This window comes from Sphaerodactylus townsendi, linkage group LG13 (assembly GCF_021028975.2).
Source record: "Sphaerodactylus townsendi isolate TG3544 linkage group LG13, MPM_Stown_v2.3, whole genome shotgun sequence".
NCBI classification, from domain to species: Eukaryota; Metazoa; Chordata; class Lepidosauria; order Squamata; family Sphaerodactylidae; genus Sphaerodactylus; species Sphaerodactylus townsendi.
The window spans coordinates 3,350,381-3,374,207 of NC_059437.1; the positions used below are offsets into that span (position 1 = coordinate 3,350,381).

The following is a 23,827-nucleotide window of genomic DNA, read 5'->3' on the forward strand; positions in this document are numbered from 1 at the left end:
TGCTGGCAGGGGCTGATGGGAATTGTAGTCCATAACATCTGGAGTGCCAAAGGTTCACCACCACTGCCATAGGTGGATGAAAAGGAGTTGGTTTTTATCCCTCGCTTTTCTCAACCTTGAAGGAGACTTACAGCGACTTATATACTCCTTTTCCTTCCTCTCCCCACAACTGACACCTTGAGAGGTAGGTGGGGCTGAGAGAGTTCTGAAGAACTGTGACTAGCCCAAGGTCACCCAGCAGGCATCATGTGGAGGAACAGGGGAAATGAATCCAGTTCACCACCTAGGAGTGCACCGCTCATGTGGAGAAGAGGGAAATTAAACCCAGTTCTTCAGATTAGGGTCTGCCACTGATAGCCACTACTACACCATGCTGGCTCACCCCCTTTCATGTTATCGCCTATCCAGTCTAGGTAACTTGCAATGAGCAGCAGAGCCAGGTGAATACCTGGATGGCTTCTTGACGCCTGCATTGCATCATTTTGCTCATTTCCGGCCGTGTTGCAAGACAGAAGAGGTCAGGTGGCCCTCTGCATTTCATGGCTGCATGTCAGGATGGCTTTTCTGATTTAGACTTAGAAGAAGAAGAAGAGTTTGGATTTATATCCCCCATTTCTCTCCTGTAGGAGACTCAAAGGGGCTTACAATCTCCTTGCCCTTCCCCCCCCCCCAACAAACACCCTGTGAGGTAGGTGGGGCTGAGAGAGCTCCGAGAAGCTGTGACTAGCCCAAGGTCACCCAGCTGGCGTGTGTGGGAGTGTACCGGCTAATCTGAATTCCCCAGATAAGCCTCCACAGCTCAGTCGGCAGAGCTGGGAATCAAACCCGGTTCCTCCAGATTAGATACACCAGCTCTTAACCTCCTACGCCACTGCTGCTCCTTAGGGCTTAGGGCTGCATACCTGCCTCTGACCAGGACAGAAGAGTACTTGTCCACCTGCATCAGATGCGTCTGCCAAGTTCAGTGGGAAGGGGGTTGGCGTGACAGCGCATATCTGCATTGAGGTGCAGAGCCAAATGTGCCTGGCTCCCCCTTTCTTATAGCTTGTGAATGTTCCTCATAAAACATGAAGCGGATGTATATGTTGATTTCTTCCTGTATACTACACGGCTTGGGACAGAGGCATATAAAGGACTATCTTCTACCATGTTTTCCTGATGAGGAATTAAAACCACAAGGAGAGGCACTCCTGACTGTCCTGTCAATTAAAGGAGGTTATTTGTTAGGTTCGTGAGAGCGCGCCTTCTCAGTGGCAGCCCCATGTTTATGGAACAATCTCCCCAGAGAATTCCATCTGGCCCCCACCCTTTTGAGGCAGTTGAAGGTGGTTTTTATTTCAGACTGCATTTGGTTATACCAGTTTGCATGTTTTTAATGTATTTTATTTTATGTATTTTGTCCACGATGTAAACAGACTTGAGCTCTGTAAGGGAGAAAGGTGGCAAATAAATAAATACATTCTGCATGGAATCGTGCTTCAAGTAGCTCCATGCTATGCTCGGATACCTAGCAGCTTGTCTCTCTCATAAAAAAAGAAAAAAAGAGATAAGATTAGTCTGGCATGACTTGTTTTTGAGAAACCTATGTTGACTTTTGGGGATTACATCATTCCCTTCTAAGTGCTTACAGACTGTCTAGTTCAGTGGTTCTCAACCTTCCTAATGCCGCGACCCTTTAATACAGTTCCTCATGTTGTGGTGACCCCCAACCCTAACATTTGTCCATTTTACAGATGGAGAACACTGATGCAGAGTCTTAGGCGACCCCGTGCGACCCACAGGTTGAGAGCCACTGGTCTAGTTAATTATCTTCTCTAGAATCTTCCCTGGTATTGATGTCAGGCTGACTAAGCAGTGATTGTTTGGGTCCTCTGAGATCACTTTTGTTAGTTCTTTTAATACCCTGGGATGTAGTTCATCAGACCCTGAAGATTTGAATTTATTTAATATAACCAGGTATTCCCTTACTACCTCTTTATTTATTCTGTGCTGAATTTTCCCCTACTGCATCTTCTGTTCCACTTTCTCCTAGTTGAGCACTATTTTCCTTTTGGGAAAAGGCTGAGGCAAAGAAGGTGTTGAATAGTTCTGCCTTTTCTCTGTTCCGTGCTAGCATTTTGCCGTCTTCTCTATTCTGTGACCCTACCATATCTGTTTTCTTCCTTTTGCTATGGACATCGCTAAAAAAGCCTTTTAAAATAGTTTTTAACTTCTTTAGCAAGCCCGAGTTCATGCTGTGCTTTAGCTTTTCTGACTTTCTCCCTATACTTCCTGGCTATTCGTTTGAATTCCACTTTGGTGATTTCCCCCTTTTTCAAGCCCTTCTGGGCAGGTTTTCGAGCCTGCTAACAAAAATGGTCCTACCTACATCTCATCCCTTGCCATCTTCAGATCATGGACCATGGTCCAAGATGCCAAAATGTCCCTGTTAGCAGGGGTGTAATGAGGCAAACTGGAGCCCTGGGCAAAACCTGAGTTGGATGCTCCCCCCCCCATGGGCGACCACCCCACCACGACCAAAAAATATTTTTTGCACCACTTCCTTGGTGCCTGCAGGGAGTGCATTTTTAGACACATCGCCACCAAAATTTCAGCGTATCATCATGAGACTGTCCTTATGCTACCCCCCAAGTTTGGTACAGTTTGGTTCAATGGGGACAAAGTTATGGACCCTCAAAAGGGTAGCCCCCATCTCCGTAGCTCCCATTGGAAAGAATGGGGGATGGGGGCTCCCCCTTTGAGGGCCCATAACTTTGGCCCCCCTGAACCAAACCGCACCAAACATGGGGGAAAGCATAAGGACAGTCTCCTGATGATACGCTGAGATTTTGGTGCCGCTAGTCTAAAACTGCGCCCCCCTGCAGGCCAAAAACGGAATACCCCAAAACCAACCCTGCATTTTTGGTGCCCCCCACAAGGTGATGCCCTGGGCAGCTGCCCACCTTGCCCAATGGACATTACGCCCCTGCCTGGCGGCATCATCCGCACAGCCAGTTGTTCACCTGGCAGTTCTTCTTTCCCTCCCTGGGCCATGTCCTTCAACTGGGAGCAGAGATAAAATGACAACCGGGCTATCCAGATCGCTCAGCTTCCTTCTTAGAGCCTCAGAATCCCTTCTGATGTCCCAAAAGCTGCACGTTGCAGCATTGTTTGTCCCCTCGTGGCTCAAACGGAAGGGATAACGGACAGTCCGTTTGACAAGTCTTGTCAGCCTTTCTGTGACATCATGAATTTTTACCCCCAGGGTACAGCACACCTCTTGAGACCTCTTGTCAGGCCTGCAAACCACTGCTTCTGCTCCCTTCATCAGGGAGTCCCTGACCACCACCACCACACATCTCCTCTGGGGTTTTGCGGGGGCCATTTGGTGGGCTGAATCTTCTGTCACTTGGACTGACTAAGAACATAAGAACAAGCCAGCTGGATCAGACGAGAGTCCATCTAGTCCAGCTCTCTGCTACTCGCAGTGGCCTACCAGGTGCCTTTGGGAGCTCACAGGCAGGATGTGAAAGCAATGGCCTTCTGCTGCTGCTGCTGCTCCCGAGCACCTGGTCTGCTAAGGCATTTGCAATCTCAGATCAAGGAGGATCAAGATTGGTAGCCATAGATCGACTTCTCCTCCATCAATCTGTCCAAGCCCCTTTTAAAGCTATCCAGGTTGTTCCTCTTAACACTGTGTTTGTGTGAAAGTGCTGTCAAGTTGCAACCTGTAGGGTAGGGGTGGCCAACCTATGGTGCTCCAGATGTTCATGGACTACAATTCCCATCAGCCAATTGGCTGTGCTGGCAGGGGCTGATGGGAATTGTAGTCCATGAACATCTGAAGCACCATAGGTTGGCCACCCCTGCTGTACGGTTTCCAAGGCAGGAGACTAACAGAGGAGGTTTGCTGTTATGTTCCTCTGCATAACGACCCTGGTATTCCTTGGCGGTCTCCCATCCTAATGCTAACCAGGGTTAACTCTGTTTAGCTTCCAGGATCTGATAAGATCGGACTTGTCTGGATCCTCTCACAACAGAGATCAAATCAGTTCAGGCATCCTGGTCCACTCTTGACAGCGGTCATTGTGCTTGTCTTGCAGGCAGAGAAATGGCACCGTCTGCTGGGATGCCAACCTCCAGGTGGGGGCTCAAGATCCCAGATTTATGATTGTATACATTGTGTATTTATTGTTTGTTTGTTTAAAACGTTTATTCCGCGTCTCCTAGAGAAAACAACAAGGAATGAGAGCTTTGCTGAGGCCTGAAGCCAGCAGCAACTTCCCACAGGCTTCCGGATGAGGGACCCCAGGTAGAAGATAGATATGCACATGGAGAAAGAGAAAAAAGATAAACAAAAGGCAGAGCAGGGCAAAGAGCGTAAAATGCAAGAGGTTGCCAACTCCTGACCTGGAGGTTTGAGGGTGGAGCTGGGAGGGTGGGGTTTACGAAGTAGAGGGACCCAAAACAGCCATCCTGTCTCAGTGCTTTGGAGGGGCCTTGGATCATCCCAAATGCTTCCCCCAACCAGAGCTGTCGCAGGTAACGTTGGACCAGTGGTGGGATTCAGCCGGTTCGCACCACTTCGGCAGAACCGGTTGTTAAAATGGTGCTTGTAAACAACCAGTTGTTAAATTATTTGAATCCCACCACTGTGTTGGACCATGTGTGGCAAAAATAGTCTTAAGAGTGCTCAGTGTTTAAGCTTGCGTCCATAGGTCCTCATCTCTGAGTGGCCCTGCCTGCCTGCCTGCCTGCCTGCCTGCCTGCCTGCCTGCCTGCCTGCCTGCCTGCCTCCTTCCTTTTTCTTTTTCTTTTTTCTTTCTTCTTTGGCCTTAGATCGGGCTCCTGTACATATATGTGTTTTACACAATCTGGTTGTTTTAATTTATTTTTTAATTGCTGCTGAGTTTTAATGGTTTAACTTTTATGTTATAGTATTTGCTGTTGGAAACAGCCGTGTTGGGAGCCGCCTCGAGCCCTTCGGGGAAGAGGCGGCCTATAAAGTTAGTTAGTTAGTTTGTTAGTTAGTTAGTTAGTTAGTTAGTTAGTTAGTTAGTTAGTAAATAAATAAATGAATGAATGAATGAATGAATGAATGAATGAATGAATGAATGAATGAATGAATGAATGAATAAATAAATGACCTTCTACACCTTTTCACTTACATTTGCTTACGTTAAAAAATATCATTTGACCACCTGATAGAAGACTAAATGGGGGCTGGGGGGGGGGTTGCAAGTGTATTGCGGGGAGCAATTCTACTTTGTCTCTGGATGGATTTGTTTAGATCTTGATACGATTGCAGTTTGGCTGGTCCCAGTGGCTGCAACTTGAAAACACCCCCCCACCACCACCAATTAATGGACCATCGCAGAATTCCCTGTTGGAAGTCTCTCTCTCTCTCTCCCCCCCCCTCCCCTTTACATCACCTCCTATGTCTCTGCTCTTGTGCTTGATGAGTGGGGACTTTTTATTCTCCTTGGGATCAAATGGATATAGAGAATTGAAGTTTCATTTGCAGCCGGGGCTCCAGGGAAAAGGAGGGGGGCACGGAACTGGTCTGTTGTTGTTGTTTTTTTGCAACTGAGCCATTTTGGGGGGTTAGTTATAAATGAAGCAAAGAGAGAGGGTTACGCTAAAAATAATTGAACGTGTCAGGATGTAAATGAAACCATTGCAGGGTCACATGAAGAACACGGGAGAAGTGAAATCTTCCGCCAGGGAAAAGGTAACAGAAACAACATTGATTCGTTAGACTGGGCCTTGGGGGAAAGGCGAGAGAGCTTCATTGCCTGCAGTAGAACGGTGCCTGATTTACACATGCCGAGAATCTGCATCAACTGAGGGAGCAGCAGTGGCGTAGCGGTTAAGAGCAGGTGCATTGTAATCTGGAGGAACCGGGTTTGATTCCTCGCTCTGCCGCTTGAGCTGTGGAGACTTATCTGGGGAATTCAGGTTAGCCTGTGCACTCCAACACACGCCAGCTGGGTGACCTTGGGCTAGTCACAGTTCTACAGAGCTCTCTCAGTCCCACCCACCTCACAAGGTGTTTGTTGTGAGGGGGGGAAGGAAAAGGAGTTTGTAAGCCCCTTTGAGGAGAGACATGAACACTACAGGAGAGAAAGGGGGGATATGAATCCAACTCTTCTTCTTCTTCCAACTGTCACAAAACAGGAAGCACCGCAGGCATTCCGCACTGTGGGTTCAATTAGGGTTGCCAACTCCGGATCTGGAAATTCCTGGAGATTTTGGGCTGGAGCTTGAGGAAGGCAGGGATCTCAGCAGAGTGTTGTGCCGGGGGGTTCATCCTCCAAGGCAGCCATTTTCTCCAGAGGAACTGATCTCTGTGCTACGGTTCTGGAAGAAACAGAGAATTTAGTTGAATGTTTTGGGTGATTGGAAGACCTGGATAGATTATTAGATTAAGCAGATTATCAGATTAAATAGGGAAAAACCCTCAATTGATGATTAGTGAATTGTTAAAATATCTTTAGAGAACAGTATGTTTTTTTTTCAGCAGTAACTATGAAAATCCAACTTTATTTACTTTATCAAAGGGCATGTGGTAATATTTTTTAGTGTTAATACTCGATGCTGACAATATTGTGAGTCTTTACAGTAAATGTTCTTTTTGTGATTTTTCTTTGTCTTGTGTTGTCAAGCTCAACGACGTATCTGCGGGGGCAAGAGGGGGCAGTTGGCAATTGGAATTTACCTGAAAAAACAAAAACAGTGATAGCAGCCCACACAATATCGATAGAAGGAATATCAATGTTAAATTTAAAGGGCTCCAGAAAAAATCTAGCAATCTTAATTTTTTTGTTGGACGGGGGAGCAACCTGCAAGGGGCGAAACCCAACTCGAGGGGGAAACGTTGGGTTTCTCACTCTCGCTAACTGCGAGGCTTCCAGAATCTTTGGCGCCTCGAGTGGGATCACGTCAGTACAAAATCTCTGCCCTGGAGGAAACTTACCTGGAGGAGCAGCAGTGGCGTAGGAGGTTAAGAGCTCGTGTATCTAATCTGGAGGAACCGGGTTTGATTCCCCGCTCTGCCGCCTGAGCTGTGGAGGCTTATCTGGGGGATTCAGATTAGCCTGTGCACTCCCACACACGCCAGCTGGGTGACCTTGGGCTAGTCACAGCTTCTCGGAGCTCTCTCAGCCCCACCCACCTCACAGGGTGTTTGTTGCGAGGGGGGAAGGGCAAGGAGATTGTCAGCCCCTTTGAGTCTCCTGCAGGACAGAAAGGGGGGATATAAATCCAAACTCTTCTTCTTCTTCTTCTACCTTCACTGCGGGGAAGAGCACCAGTGAATAATCAGCCAATGACAGCTTTGGAGAGTTTGAGTTTATGGCATTATAACCTAATGAGATCCTGGCCCACCCCAAACCCTGCCCTCCCCCTATTCTGCCCTCAAAGCTTCAGGAATGTTCCCAACTGATCTTTGCCAGCAATAGCAGACAATATCAGACTCAGTTAGAGTTACTTGCCCTCCTCTGGCAGCCCCCAGAAGCACTGTGGGAGCTAGACACTGTGCGAAACAGTGTTGCATGATGCCATTACATCACTTCCAGTTGCACACCCAGAAGTGACGTAACAGCATCAGTAACACTCTAGGAATCTCCCAAATCTCTGTAGTAAAAACCATAGAAGTTTTATGAAATTCCCAGGATGTTGCACAGTGCCAAAAGTTATATCACTGTGTTATGTCAGCTCGTCCCCACCTCCCATTATTGCTTTCTCTAACCTTGGTAGCAGAATTAGGACTAATAAAAGGAAACACTTCTTCATGCAACGTGTGATTGGTGTTTGGAATATGCTGCCACAGGAGGTGGTGATGGCCACTAACCTGGATAGCTTTAAAAGGGGCTTGGATAGATTTATGGAGGAGAAGTCGATTTATGGCTACCAATCTTGATCCTCTTTGATCTGAGATTGCAAATGCCTTAGCAGACCAGGTGCTCGGGAGCAGCAGTAGCAGCAGCAGAAGGCCATTGCTTTCACCTCCTGCATGTGAGCTCCCAATGGCACCTGGTGGGCCACTGCGAGTAGCAGAGAGCTGGACTAGATGGACTCTGGTCTGATCCAGCTGGCTTGTTCTTATGTTCTTATGTTCAGAGTGTGGATGTGGGATATTGCCTGTAATGGTGTGAAAACAGAGAGTCCTCAGCTAGCTGGATTAATGATGCCATCATATATGTGTATTCCCTGTATGTTGACCCAATAATGTCTAAGCATGTGGCGATTTCTACTCCTGGAAGGAGTTTTGAAGCTGTCTCTCAAAAGCCGCTCTGCTTTCTTTCCCAAACAGACCTCACAGTCGCTATGAACAATGGCTCAGCTATATTACAAAAAGGTGAACTATTCGCCCTACAGAGATCGGATCCCGTTGCAGATTGTCCGGGCCGAAGCCGAGCTTTCCTTGGAGGAGAAGGCCTACCTCATTGCTGTGGAGAAGGGGGACTATGCCAGCGTGAAGCATGCCTTGGAAGAGGCAGAGATCTACTACAACATCAACATCAACTGCATGGACCCTCTCGGACGCAGTGCCCTTTTAATAGCCATAGAGAACGAAAACCTGGAGATCATGGAGTTGCTGTTGAGCCACAACATCTACGTGGGGGATGCTCTCTTGTATGCAATACGGAAGGAAGTGGTGGGGGCTGTGGAACTCCTTCTGAACTACAGGAAGCCAAGTGGGGAGAAGCAGGTATGTGTTGATCATGAAAACAAAATGTCTGGGGTCTGACCTGGGCTGTGTGAGGGCCTTTCCCCACTTACCTTAAGCCCCGTGCTACTTGAGGAGAGTAGTGCGGGGTTCCCCCAGCACTCTCCACGAGAGGGACGGTGACATCTCAGCCTCCCCGACGCTGCCGCTGTCATGCCCCCTCAGCGCGAAGCATCCCTGGCGCCCTTGCAAAGGGCGCCTTTTGATGACCCCGCGCAGAGCGCGGTGTCGGGGGGACGCCCGGACGGCGGCCGAGAGAAACGTGGGGAAAGGCCCTGAGTTACAGAGACTGGGATCCTTGCATATCCCTTTTCTTTACATTCTGGGTTCTCCGCTTCTCTGTTTTATTTTCCAGGGTGGATCTATGAAGTTCTGTTTTTATGATTGGATGCCAATATAATATTATTGATTGTTGTTTTAATGGGGTTTTTATTGTAACTATTGTTTTATTGTGTTGTTCACCGCCCAGAGCCCTTCGGGGGGAGGGGCGGTATATAAAACTAATTATAAATAAATAAATAAATAAATATGACGTGGTCCAAAATTGAACGCATCTTGCTCACATTTCCTGTCAAGTGCCCTGCTTCCTCAGAGATGTACTCACAATTTAGAAGATGCTGTGTTTGGAGCGGGTTGCATCTGTGCAGTTGGCAGTGTGCTTCGTTGTGTAGTCGGCTGGACGGCAGCCACCGTTGATGCATGCTCAGAACTTGCTGGGCAGCTGGGGATGATATTTTTTTGGTCTGTCTTCTGGTTCAACGTGAAAGCTACAAAAACTAGAGTTCGTATAGACCCTGGGCAAGAATTCATTCTGGGACAGAAAGAGTAATTTGCATGTAAGAGAGACTCAGTTGGGCTTATCCCAGTTTATAGAGCCATCCTTCATGGGAGGTCACTTCCCCACCTTGAGAGAGTTTTGAGTCAAGGGGTCAAAAATTCAATGTTGGCTTAGAGGTACATTTTGCAAGTGTGTTGTTTAATACTCACTAATGCCTGTTAAGTAGGGTTGCCAGTATAAGAACTTTAGAAAGAGCCTGCTGGATCAGACCAGAGTCCATCTAGTCCAGCACTCTGCTACTCGCAGTGGCCCAACAGATGTCTTTGGGAGCTCACATACAGGATGTGAAAGCAAGGGCCTGGTCCCGAGCACCTTGTCTGCTAAGGCATTTGCAATCTGAGATCAAGGAGGATCAAGAGTGCTAGCCATACATGACTTCTCCTCCATAAATCTGTCCAAGCCTCTTTTAAAGCTGTCCAGGTTAGTGGTCATCACCACCTCCTATGGCAGCATATTCCAAACACCAATCACACGTTGCATGAAGAAATGTTTCCTTTTATTAGTCCTAATTCTTCCCCGCAGCATTTTCAATGTATGCCCCCTGGTTTTAGTATTGTGAGAAAGAGAGAAAAAATTCTCTGTCGACATTTTCTACCCCATGCATAATCTTATAGACTTCAATCATATCCCCCCTCAGACGTCTCCTCTCCAAACAAAAGAGTCCCAAACGCTGCAGCCTCTCGTCATAAGGAAAGTGCTCCAATCCCTCAATCATCCTCGTTGCCCTTCTCTGCACTTTTTCTATCTCTTCTAGGCTGTATGAGGGTGGGGGGGGGGCCCTTGCTCATGATACGATGACATCACTTCCTGTGTGATGTCGAATGATATCAGTGTGTTGCCGGAAATTCTTTGGCAGTCTAAGAAGTTCTAGACTAGGGGTCTGCAACCTGCGGCTCTCCAGATGTTCATGGACTACAATTCCCATCAGACCCTGCCAGCATGGCCAATTGGCCATGCTGGCAGGGGCTGATGGGAATTGTAGTCCATAACATCTGGAGTGCCAAAGGTTCGCCACCACGGCCATAGGGCTTTCAAAGCAAGAGACAGGCAGAGGTGGTTTGTCCATGTCACAACTCTGACCCTGCTCAGCTCAGATGTCTGAGGAGCCTGGGCTTGCCTGGGCCATCCAGGCCAGGACTATAACTGAGAGAGGGTATTTGGAGGCTGCTGGTTCCCAGGGCAAGATAGAGTGATTGATTCCAGAGAGCCAGCGTGGCGTAGTGATTAAAAGGCTGTAGACTCTAATCTGGAGAATCGGGTTTGATTCCTCCACTCTTTTCCATAATCGGCAGACGCTCATCCAGTGAACCAGGTTTGTTTCTCCGCTCCTACACTTGAAGGCTCGTGGTTGACCTTGAGCTAATCACAGTTCTCTCAGATCTCTCTCCGCCTCACCTACCTCACTACATACATAAGCATACATACATAAGCATAAGCATTTATTGTCATTGTGCACGCACAATGAAAATTTACAGCAGCATTCCTCGATGCACACAATTTCAGACCCATATCCCATCCTCACTTTCCCCTTCCTCCACCCATCCCTACACAGCCCCAAACACATCAACACGAAGCCACGGAGTTTAGCTTAGCCACAGCTCTAGAGTAGAAGCTGTCTCTGAGCCTCTTTGTCCTAGTTTTGATAGACCTGTCTCGTCTGCACAAGTCTGTTGTGGAAAGAGGAAGGGAAAATGAGTTTGTAAAGCCACTTTGAGACTCCTTATGGTTGAGAAAAGTGGGGTAAAAACCCAGATTTCTCCTTGTCCTCCTCCTCCTCCTCTTTTGCCCGGGATGGGGGCGTAGCCACTGAAAGAAATGTCGTTTCAGAGGGAATATCGTCACTAGTCCCTAAAATGCAATGTTTTTCATGCTTACCTAACCACCTTAGAATAGACACAATGGCAGACTTTCCCCCCCTTATAGCAGCACTTCAGAAGGGCATGCCCTGAGCCTCTCACCATCGAAAATAGCAACACACTTGCTGTACAGTTTGTGCCCCCCCCCCCCTTTCTGGTTGTGCCAAGGATCATTGCCTGAATGCCTCTGTTAAGCTTCGCTGAAGGCGGAGTGCTGTTTTCATCCAGTCTGCATGCAGTAGCTGGTTCTTCTATGTTCTTAAGGCCAAGATACTGTTCGGTCTTTGGATTAAAGATACACTCGACAAACATTAAGTCTGACAACATGCTGTGGCACACTTCAGGATGTATCTCAGCATCCAGTGGCCGGCTGTGGACTACGTTTCACCTTGGCGTTCTTGTGCATGCATGCGCTTCAGGGTTAAGATAAATCCATCTTTCTAAATCAGATGTAACTTCCAGATAACCCAGGAAAGGAGAATGGGAGAATATGCATCAACAAGTTATCCTCAGTATGCAGGGACAGGTAACAAAATGAGGGAACAGGTTTGATCAACAGGGATCCTTGGAGAATGTCTGCCAGGACATAGAACACGATTTAACACATTTTCTTAGGATGTAGAAGCCTGCCCCAAAATATGGGAACCAGTCTGATAGGCTTCAGGGTTATGAACGACCATATTTTCTAATTATTGCTGGTACAAAAAATACTTGGTGCCACAATGAGATTTCTAGGCTCCATGGTGACCATGCGCCTGGGATTTTTCAAGCCCTGTTGTAGAATATATAATGAATAATCTATTCATTTGATTAATTGCTGCTGTTATGTTCTTCTGGATTCACCAGTAACTCAACAATTCGTGTTTGAGAGGGAGTAAGCGTGGCTGTGGCAGCAGTGGCAATTCTCTTGCGCCATTATCACACTTGGTCCACCAACCATCTCATGCCACCTGTTTTTTCTTGCTGAGAGCCCAGGGTTTCATAATTGCTCGAACTGCCCCTGCTAACAGCTCAGTTGGGATTGCCAGGTCCCCTTGCCCACTCATGGGGGGTAGGGGGTATGGTCCCCAGATCCAGGGTAGGAAACTCCTAGAGATTTGGAGATGGAGCCTGGAAGTTCAGAGACCTCAGTGGGATACAATCCAACCTGGAGGCTAGCAACCCTGACCTTAATACTTTACCTTGCTAGTCCCATTGGCTCCCAGTGGAATTCCGGATTGTCTTCAAGGTGTTGGTTTTGACCTTTAAGGCCCTTTATGGCCAGGGGCCCTCATATCTACGGGACCGTCTCACCCCATATCTCCCGAGTCGCGTCCTCCGATCTGCGGAGGTGAATCTGTTGGTGGCCCCCGCCCCTCCATGATGCGGCTGGCCTCCACGCGGGCCAGGGCCTTCACTGCCCTGGCCCCTGCCTGGTGGAACGCTCTTCCTCCAGCAGTTAGGGCCCTGCGGGACCTTGGAGAGTTCCGCAGGGCCTGCAAAACTGTGTTGTTCCACCGGGCTTTTGGGGGGCCGGCCGCTGAGCCTGCCCCTCTTTTGTTGCCCGCGCACTGGCTACATATCTGACCATCTGCCTACCCCCTGCCGCCCAGGGTTTGTCCACTGGGGGTTGGATCCCAGACGCCTTTTATTATCATTCATTTTTTGTAGGTTACTGCTGCTATAGTTTTAATAGTTTTAAGATTTTGTATTGTTTTTATTGGGGCCATTCGATTTGTTTTATTGTCTTGTTATTTGTTGTTGTACACCGCCCTGAGCCCTTCGGGGGTAGGGCGGTTTATCAAATAAATAAATAGAGAGATGGATGGATGGATGGATGGATGGATGGATGGATGGATGGATGGATGGATGGATGGATGGATGGATGGATGGATGGATGGATGGATGGATGGGTGGGTGGGTGGGTGGGTGGGTGGATGGATGGATGGATGGATGGATGGATGGATGGATGGATGGATGGATGGATGGATGGATGGATGGATGCAAACCCTGCTGAAACCAGCGCAGCGTATTGGGAAGTAAACACAACAAGGATTGGGCTGCCTACCTTCTTCTGTGCACGTATTGCGCGAAACTGAGTTGGTTGTCTTATATGCCAATTCTGCAGTTATCCTATTTTGCAGTAAGCCACAACCACCCTTTTTCATGATCTATTACTTCCAGTCCCTGAGCGGAGACGCTTTTTTAGACAGGGGTCTGGAGTTGATAGATGGCCATTTATAACAACTCTCCGAGAAAGGCTTTTATAACTGTCACGATATGATCTTTATTGATGAAAGGCACTTTAACCGACCTTCCGCACAAGCAAGCAGGGCTGTTCTATCATGCTGATAAGCACAATAGTGGAGGATTCGTGCTCCCAGCCTGCCGCTGGTTACTTTGGGCAGGCATCTGTTTCGGGCATCTGGCAGAAATATCTTTCCCTCCCCCCCTCCCAAACAAACCCACGCACACACAGCCACCACCCTTCTCCCAAATGAGTATGCACTCAGTGAAGTTAGTATATCCCAGTGATGGCGAACCTATGGCATGGGTGCCAGAGGTGGCACTCAGAGCCCTCTCTGTGGGCACGCGAACACAGAGTTCGTCATGTGGGGGGAGGGCAGAAAATCACACACACACACCCCACACATACCCTGTTTCCCCTAAAATAAGACATCCCCGAAAAATAAGACATAGTAGAGGTTTTGCTGAAGTGTGAAATAGAAGGTATCCCCCGAAAGTAAGACATAGCAAAGTTTTTGTTTGGAAGCATGCCCGACGAACAGAACACAGAAAAAATAAGACATCCCCTGAAAATAAGACATAGCACATCTTTGGGAGCAAAAATTAATATAAGACACTGTCTTATATTCGGGAAACACGGTATCTAGGGTGGCTTGGGCCGCCGGGCTGCTGCAGAAATACCCACAGAAACCTCCGTGTGGCTGCTGCCCGAGCCGGGGGGGGGGGGGGGGGCAGAGGAGGCAGAGATGCTAGAGAGGCACAGAGCAGTGCTCGCGGGACTTGCTGGAGGCAAGAGCAGGCTGGTCCCTGCTCGAGCGGGTGGGGCGGAGGCAGAGGAGTGGGGTGGAGGCACAGGAGCAGCGCAGGGCAGAGCGGTGGGTGCACGCAGGACTAAAAGCTCAGTATTCAGATTAAATTGCCATGTTGGCACTTACCAATAAATATTTGGGTTTTGGGTTGGAATTTGGGCACTCGGTTTCGAAAAGGTTCACCATTGCTGGTATATCCTGTAGTTCTGACTCTCAGTCAAACATTTCCACGTGTGGATATCTTGTTTCGTGGGCTGTTTTACAGTGCGCTTCTTTACTTCTAACCTGGTGACGTTTCCTTCCTCATGGGGCAGCTGGTGATGCATGGCTGGGCAAACGGGCTTGCGTTGGCATCCTGACCACCCACCAGCTTGGCACTGTGGTGTCCGTTATAGCAAGTAAGGTTGACAGCTCCAGGTTGAGAAATATCTGGAGATTTTTGGGGTGGAGCCTGAGGAAAGCAAGATTTGGGGGAAAAGGGGCACTTCAGGGGGGTGCAGGAAACTGATCTCTAACCCTTGGATCTCCTGTAATTCCAGATCTCCAGCCAGCGCCTGGAAATCGGCAACCCTACCTGCAAGTGAGGTGACTAGCCCCTTGATTGTCAGCAGGTGACCCGTCATTTCTACCCAGCCAGTAAAAGCTCGTGTAGTGAATAGCATGATACCACAATTTGGCTTAGCTAATGAGAACATAAGAACATAAGAACAAGCCAGCTGGATCAGACCAGAGTCCATCTAGTCCAGCTCTCTGCTACTCGCAGTGGCCCACCAGGTGCCTTTGGAAGCTCACATGCAGGATGTGAAAGCAATGGCCTTCTGCTGCTGCTGCTGCTCCTGAGCACCTGGTCTGCTAAGGCATTTGCAATCTGAGATCAAGGAGGATCAAGATTGGTAGCCATCGATCGACTTCTCCTCCATAGATCTGTCCAAGCCCCTTTGAAAGCTATCCAGGTTAGCAGCCATCATCACCTCCTGTGGCAGCATATTCCAAGCACCAATCACACGTTGTGTGAAGAAGTGTTTCCTTTTATTAGTCCTAATTCTTCCCCCCAGCATTTTCAGTGGATGCCCCCTGGTTCTGGTATTGTGAGAATGAGAGATGCTATTGTGACAGAGGCGCAGCTGGGCCAAACTGCGCCCGGTGGGCATTCTAATTTTCTGCCTGTCCTGAAGGGAACTATACTTCCCAAGAGACCTTGTGAGCTCCAGGGTCTCCTGGGAACTGTAGTTCCTCAGGCCGTTTTTACTGCAAACAGGCCTTTTGCAGCCTGAAAAGTTCTGAAAAAGGAAAGGAACTAAGGCATGTGTGGGAGGGGGTTGGGGGTTGGAGGGGCGCCACGGGTGGGCGGGGAAAGGGGGAGGGGCCTGGGGGCGATTTTCCGCACCCCCCAGGCATGTGCCTGGTGCACAGCGCACCCCCCGTCCCCTTGTAGCTTCGCGACTGCATTGTGATCATGTGGTTGTGCAAAAACAGTAGACCTTGCAGGTAGTGCTTTCCCAAAGGGCCAGGCGACATACAGTGGCAAACCTCTGTTACCGCGCTGCCTGGTAACTTTTAATATTCCCAGACAACCAGCTCTCGGCAGTGCAGGGGAACAGAAATGGGACACAGCGAGTATAGTAAATAATAAAAGATTTTATTGAGATGCTGACCTACGTATCAGCACCTCTGCACCACGGCAACTGCGCTGCCTAGCAGCTTTACAACATCTTAAATACCCTTCCTCCCGCCGGGAGTCCGGGGGAATACAGGACAGCCTACAACCATTCATACCCAGAATACATGACAACCAATCATACATCTCCAGGTACATGAGAACCAATCAGAGTCCAGTGGGCAGCCCCTTCTTGAATTTTCGCGGCAAAGGCAGGGCGAGGCGACGACATAGGCACTGGCAGGAAGAACACAAAAGAGTCCTTTGGGCGCTTGGGGTCAGGAAATGAAACTTGATGACGATGGCACCCTTATCTGCCTGCTGGTGGGATTAGGCAGATTGAGGCGCTTCTTCCGGGGTCCCCTTTGTCAGTGTCCATTAAGGGTTTTACGAATGAAAGGGACATGCCCAGGTGGAGCAGGGGTGGATTCCTGCCTTGAGCCAAGGAGGTTCCATGCAGACACAAATACAAAGGTTACAAAAGACAACTATAAATCCTGTTTTCTATCTAATACAGTTTGTTCCTACCTATCTAATACAGAAATAAAACATTGTTCCGTCTTTACTCAAAACCAGTCCAGAAGTGGAATAGGATCACTTCTGGCTCCGCTATCACCTCCTCCGCCTCTCACTTTCTTTGAAAGGCTCTTGCTGGGGTTGCCGTAAGTCAGCTGCGATTTGACGGCACTTTATGCACACAAGGGCAGCACAGGTGATCTCAGCAGAGTGGCCAGTCGCCAGTGGGGAACAGAGCGAATGAAGCAAGAGGCAACAAGACCAATCAACGTTGTGGCTGGCCTGGATAGAACAAAAAGTCAAAACTATTGATGCTCCTCAACACTGCTGGAAATGACCTTGACCAACAATGTACAGCAGGGGTCTTCAAACTATGGCTCTCCAGATGTTCATAGACTACAATTCCCATCAGCCCTACCACTTGACCAACAATGTACAGCAGGGGTCTTCAAACTATGGCCCTCCAGATGTTCATAGACTACAATTCCCATCAGCCCTACCACTTGACCAACAATGTACAGCAGGGGTCTTCAAACTATGGTCCTCCAGATGTTCATAGACTACAATTCCCATCAGCCCTACCACTTGGCCATGCTGGCAGGGGCTGATGGGAATTGTAGTCCATGAACATCTGGAGGGCCGCAGTTTGGAGACCCCTGATGTACAGGTTTGACTCAACCACACACGAAGCCACCTTCTACCGACTCAGACCACTGGTCCATCAAGATCCGCGTGGTCTGCTTAGAGTGGCCGTGGCTTCCCAGGTCTCTGGCAGAGGCCTTTCAGACCACCTTCTGCCTGGTCCCTTTAACTGGAGATGACAGGAATTGAACCGGGGACTTTATGTTTGCAAAACAAAAGTGCTTCTCTTAGCCCCAGGCCTTCCCCGAAGGTTTCTGTGGGTATTTTGCAAACTCAGTTACAGAATGCTGATGCAAACAGATGCGCGCAGTTATCGGCCCATCCGTGTATCAGCTTGTTCATCATTTCCCCAATGCTCATTTTCTGTTTTGGAATCTCCTAGAAATGCAGGCCCCTGTGGTGTTCAAAGAACTGAAGGATTATGGCACTAAACTAAAGATAAGATTTTAGTTCCCCGTTAATTAAATCTGTGGTGCGAAGCTTTTTGATAATAGTTATAAATGAGCCAAAAGCAAACAATGGACCCATGCGCTTGTTCATCACAGCAACCAAGAAGCGGGTCCAAGTTTCATATGAAATGCAGTGCGGCCCACCTCCCAGAACAACTTGCTCGAGGCCTCCTGAACTCTAACAAGGACTTGGCAGACAGAAAATCAGATAGCAGCGGGCCCAGTGGCTGCTCGTTTTCATTTTGGCTGCCTGGAAACACATGTTGAACTCTGCCAAAATGCGGCAGGGTTGCATGGTTCAGAGCAACAGTATTTGCTGATGGATGGCTTCCAATTACAAGTAGAAGAGTTGCTGGTATATAATGTGATTCCTTCTACAGATGCTTACATCTAGACCTGGCCTTGATGTGGTGCTTCTGAAATCTTCTATGGTGTTGAAGTTGCCAGGGATAAAAGGGAGAACCAAAGATCTTGGCATTCCTGCTCTATACCACTGACTCTCCAACTTGAGAGTCAGCAGTGGCGTAGGAGGTTAAGAGCTCGTGTGTCTAATCTGGAGGAACCGGGTTTGATTCCCAGCTCTGCCGCCTGAGCTGTGGAGGCTTATCTGGGGAATTCAGATTAGCCTGTACACTCCCACACACGCCAGCTGGGTGACCTTGGGCTAGTCACAGCTTCTCGGAGCTCTCTCAGCCCCACCTACCTCACGGGGTGTTTGTTGTGAGGGGGGAAGGGCAAGGAGATTGTCAGCCCCTTTGAGTCTCCTGCAGGAGAGAAAGGGGGGATATAAATCCAAACTCTTCTTCTTCTTTTTGATCACGCATTGTGATATGGTCATTAAAGTGTCTCATTGGGATCTGGGAGCCCCGGGTTCAAATCCCAGTTTATGCCATGGAAGCTTGCTAGGTGACTTGGTTCAATCCCTCACCCACGACCTCACCTGCCTAACCGCAAGGGCTGCCAAACTCCAGGGGTGGTGGGGGAGACTTGGGGGAGTTCCAGAATTGCAATTCGTCTCCAGACTACAGGATCAGTTCCTTTGGAGCAGGGGTGGCCAACTTGCGGTGCTCCAGATGTTCATGGACTACAATTCCCATCAATCCCTGCCAGCATTGGTTCAATTGGCCATGCTGACAGGGGCTGATGGAAATTGTAGTCCACGATCACCTGGAGCACCATAGGTTGGCCACCCCTACCCTGGAGGAAATGGTTGCTTTAAAGGTGGTCTCTACATCAGGGGTCTTCAAACTATGGCCCTCCAGATGTTCATAGACTACAATTCCCATGAGCCCTACCACTTGGCCATGCTGGCAGGGGATGATGGGAACTGTAGTCCATGAACTGGAGGGCCGTAGTTTGAAGACCCCTGCTGTACATCATTTTACCCCACCAAGCTTCTCCTCCTCAAACCCTTCACTCCCCAAATCTCCAAAAATTTCACACCCCACATTTGGCAACCCTACCAAGAGGGTTGCTGTGAAGATCAAGTGTAGGTGGGGAGAACAATGTAAGTTGCTATGAGTCCCTGAAAGGCAGAGTATCAATGAACGAAATAAATAGTAAATAAGTCAGTGGGACAAGAACTGTTCTTAAATTCTGGATTGGAATCTGACTATCCAAGTAGTTCACAGGTTTCCCTTCTTGGGAAGGGCTATAAAACGTTAGGGGTGGCGTGGAGAGCGACTGTCAGTCAGAGGTAGGGTGGCCAGGTACTCACTGGCAACGGGTACATGTAGGGGGAGTTGCTGGCCGTGGGGAAGGCCTAGCTCATTTCCTCCATGATGTAGCTGACAATGTATGGTGCTTCGGTGTTTGAGCAAAAACTCTGTGGTAGAAGCTGTTTTTCCTGCCAGGCTAGACCTCCCCCGTTGCTGGTAAGTCCTGCCACCAGCCAGCTGATTGGTAGCAGGAGTCAGGGCCTAGTGGCTGGAGATCTCCAGCCCTGGCAGGGGCATGACAATCCTAAAATAGACCAAGACTGGTCCGGCTCATCTTTAGGCAGTTTCATGCATTCATGACCAGGCTGGGCATTTCGACCACTTTCCTGGCTACACACCCCGTGTCTGCCTGAGGCCTGGTGGTGGTGCATTGTTAAGAGCTGAATCAGGGCCACGTGTTAAGGTGGGTCAGCTACCAGGGCCCAGGGTGTCCAACACGGCCCACTGCTCTGCTCCTGCCCAGTGCCCACTTCCCATGAGCCCATCTGCCTCTCATACTCTCAGCTGAACACAGTACCTAGCACTGTTGTCAGAAGTTCACATATGCCCTGCATGAGGGTGGGAGTGTGGGTGATAGGGGAGAAGAACATCAGAACATCAGACAGAGCCTGCTGGATCAGACCAGAGTCCATCTAGTCCAGCACTCTGCTACTCGCAGTGGCCCACCAGGTGCCTGGGGGAGCTCACATGCAGGATGTGAAAGCAATGGCCTTCTGCTGCTGCTGCTGCTCCCGAGCACCTGGTCTGCTAAGGCATTTGCAATCTCAGACCAAGGAGGATCAAGATTGGTAGCCATCGATCGACTTCTCCTCCATAAATCTGTCCAAGCCCCTTTTTAAAGCTATCCAGGTTAGCGGCCATCACCACCTCCTGTGGCAGCATATTCCAAACACCAATCACACATTGCATGAAGAAGTGTTTCCTTTGATTAGTCCTAATTCTTCCCCCCAGCATTTCAATGGATGCCCCCTGGTTCTAGTATTGTGAGAAAGACAGAAAAATTTCTCTCTGTCCACATTTTTTACCCCATGCATAATTTTATAGACTTCAATCCTATCCCCCCTCAGCCGTCTCCTCTCCAAACTAAAGAGTCCCAAACGCTGCAGCCTCTCCTCATAGGGAAGGTGCTCCAGTCCCTCAATCATCCTTGTTGCCCTTCTCTGCACTTTTCCTATCTGGGAGCTCACAGGTGGAGGGTTGGGGACGGGAAAAGAGAGGCCTCAGTAGAGGATAATGCCATAGAGTCAACTCTACACCGCAGTGATTTTCTCCAGGGGAACTCCTCTCTGTAGTCTGAAGCTGTAATACTGAGGGGTCCCAGAGAGCCAGTGGGATGCAGTGATTAGGAGTGCCGACTCTAATTTGAAGAACCAGATTTAATTCTCCAGCTCCTCTGTGTGAGCAGCAGACCCTAATCTGGAGAACCGAGTTTGAATCCCCACTCCTCCGAATGAAACCAGCTGGACGACCGTGGGCCAATCACAGTTCTCTCAGAACTCTTTCAGCCACACCTACCTCACAGGGTGATTTATGTCAGGAGAAGAAGGGAAGGCGATTGTAAGCCAAAAGTAGAGAAAAAACAGGGTGTAAGCCCAGCTCTTCTTCCTCATCTGAAGGCTGGCAACCCCAGCTGGCATGGGTGGGTGGTCAAATTTCTGCTCAGGCTCCCCCCGGACCAACCCGCAGACCGAGTGTTCCTCACAGCTGCACGTGCTCCTTTCCACTGTTCTCTCTTTGGCATTTTTAGGGTTAACCATGAAGCAGGTATCAGGCTAACCATGGTTCATTCCGAAAATGAAAGAGTTCACTCCTCCGAATGAAACCAGCTGGATGATCATGGGCCAATCACAGTTCTCTCAGAACTCTTTCAGCCACACCTACCTCACAGGGTGATTCTTGTCGGGAGAAGAAGGGAAGGCGATTGTAAGCCAAAAGTAGAGGAAAAACAGGGCGTAAGCCCAGCTCTTCTTCCTCATCTGAAGGCTGGCAACCCCAGCTGGCATGGGTGGGTGGTCAAATTTCTGCTCAGGCTCCCCCCGGACCAACCCGCAGACCGAGTGTTCCTCACAGCTGCATGTGCTCCTTTCCGCTGTTCTCTCTTTGGCATTTTTAGGGTTAACCATGAACCATATCAGGTATTTTTAGGGTTAACCATGTACCATATCAGGTATTTTTAGGGTTAACCATGAACCATATCTCTTTGGTATTTTTAGGGTTAACCATGAACCATATCAGGTATTTTTAGGGTTAACCATGAACCATATCAGGTATTTTTAGGGTTAACCATGAACCATATCTCTTTGGTATTTTTAGGGTTAACCATGAACCATATCAGGTATTTTTAGGGTTAACCATGAACCATATCTCTTTGGTATTTTTAGGGTTAACCATGAACCATATCAGGTATTTTTAGGGTTAACCATGAACCATATCAGGTATTTTTAGGGTTAACCATGAACCATATCTCTTTGGTATTTTTAGGGTTAACCATGAACCATATCAGGTATTTTTAGGGTTAACCATGAACCATATCAGGTATTTTTAGGGTTAACCATGAACCATATCAGGTATTTTTAGGGTTAACCATGAACCTTATCAGGTATTTTTAGGGTTAACCATGAACCATATCTCTTTGGTATTTTTAGGGTTAACCATGAACCATATCAGGTATTTTTAGGGTTAACCATGAACCATATCTCTTTGGTATTTTTAGGGTTAACCATGAACCATATCAGGCTAACCATGGTTCATTCCAAAAATGAAAGCGTTCAAAATAATTCAGGCACGGAAGGGGGAAGGGGGTGGCTTCCTGGCTCCCGAACCTTGGTTAGGAGACCAGGCAATGTTTTGACTGATTCGTTGCTACTTCTGCGAGTGACAGGATCTTTATGTAGGTTTGTGTGACCTACTGAAGCTGGGCGCTCACAGCACCATTCTCCGAAAACGTTATTGCCGCCGCCGAGATGATTCATGTGATTGTAACTATAACAACCCGGCTCACCACTTTGTTTGAATTAGAGGTGCCCAGTGAGGAAGAAGGAGAAGAGATTGTGTTTACATCTGAAGCTTAAGAAATCTGCGAGTGCATGAAAGGCCATGTGACGGGGCCACGAAGCGTGCCGAGCAGAGCGGGTTCGCGGCATTTGCGTTAAAGGGAAAGAATGTATTCTTGCTTCGGCCACGAGATCTGCCTTGCTCTCCGGAGATCTGTGGCATCTCATCCTGACAATCAGGAGGGGTTGGCCCCCGTCCAACAGAGAGTGAACAGCGCTGAAGCACATTGATTTCAGATTTGAAACGCCTACTCTCCAGGGACTTATATGGTCATCTACTTAACCTCCTAACAAATAAGATTAATTGAGGAGATAATGATGGAACGGTGCTCGGTCTTGAGCAGCTACATAATTCAGAGCCAAAACCTTTTGTAGATCTGGGGTGCTGTGTGGTTCCCGGACTGTATGGCCGTGTTCTAGTAGCATTTTCTCCTGATGTTTCGCCCGCCTCTGTGGCTGGCATCTTCAGAGGATTAGATGCCAGCCACAGATGCGAGTGAAACATCAGGAGAAAATGCTACTAGAACAGTGATGGCGAACCTTTTCGAGACCGAGTGTCCAAATTGCAAACCGAAACCGCAAAGTGCCGACACGGCAATTTAACCTGAATACTGAGGCTTTAGTTTAGAAAAAACAGTTGGCTCCGAGGCGTGCGTTACTCGGGAGTAAGTTTGGTGGTAGTTGGTGGCTTTGCTTTGAAGCAACTGTGCAACTCTTCCAACGGGTGAGTCACGACCCTAGGAGGGTTTGCTCAGAAGCAAGCCCCATGGCCAGCAACCAAGCTTACTCCCAGGTAAAGGATCACGCTTTAGCTCTTTGCATGAAAATCAGGAGGGTTTAACAGCGCTTAACAGGTTACCTACACTGCTTCCCCAAAACTAGGTCTTAGGTTTAATGCTAATAATCGAGCCCAGCGGCCCAGGCCAGCCTAGATGTATGGGGGTGGGTGGGTTACTCTGCTCGTGCCCACAGAGAAGGCTCTGAGTGCCACCTCTGGCACCTGTGCCATAGGTTCGCCACCACTGTACTAGAACATGGCCATACACCCCAGAAACCACACAACACCCCAGTGATTCCAGCCGTGAAAGCCTTCGACAATACTTTTGTAGGTCTGTTTGCGGGATCAGAGGTCTGAATGAAGAGACATGAAACGGTATGGTACAGCCCGATCTTGTCAGTTCTCAGAAGCTAAGCAGGGTCATTAATGGGAAGGGAGACCTCCAAGGAAGATTCTGCAGAGGAAAGTAATGGCAAACCACCTTTGCTTCTCTCTGGCCTTGGGAGCCCTTTGCTGGAGTCACCATAGGTTGGTTGCGACTTGAAGGAACTTACATTTATAGAAGAAGTAGGAGG

At 48.6% G+C, this 23,827-nt stretch overlaps 1 protein-coding gene across 1 annotated transcript in view; it reads left to right on the forward strand.

Annotated features, from left to right (window-relative positions):
- The window catches only part of TRPC5 (transient receptor potential cation channel subfamily C member 5), a 250,652-nt gene that overhangs the window by 73,186 nt on the left and 153,639 nt on the right, over positions 1-23,827 (forward strand). Inside the window, exon 2 of the mRNA XM_048514709.1 lies at positions 8,294-8,692. Within this exon, the coding sequence (XP_048370666.1) occupies positions 8,315-8,692 (378 nt within the window). The 5' untranslated portion in view covers positions 8,294-8,314. The remainder of the gene's footprint in view (positions 1-8,293; positions 8,693-23,827) is intronic.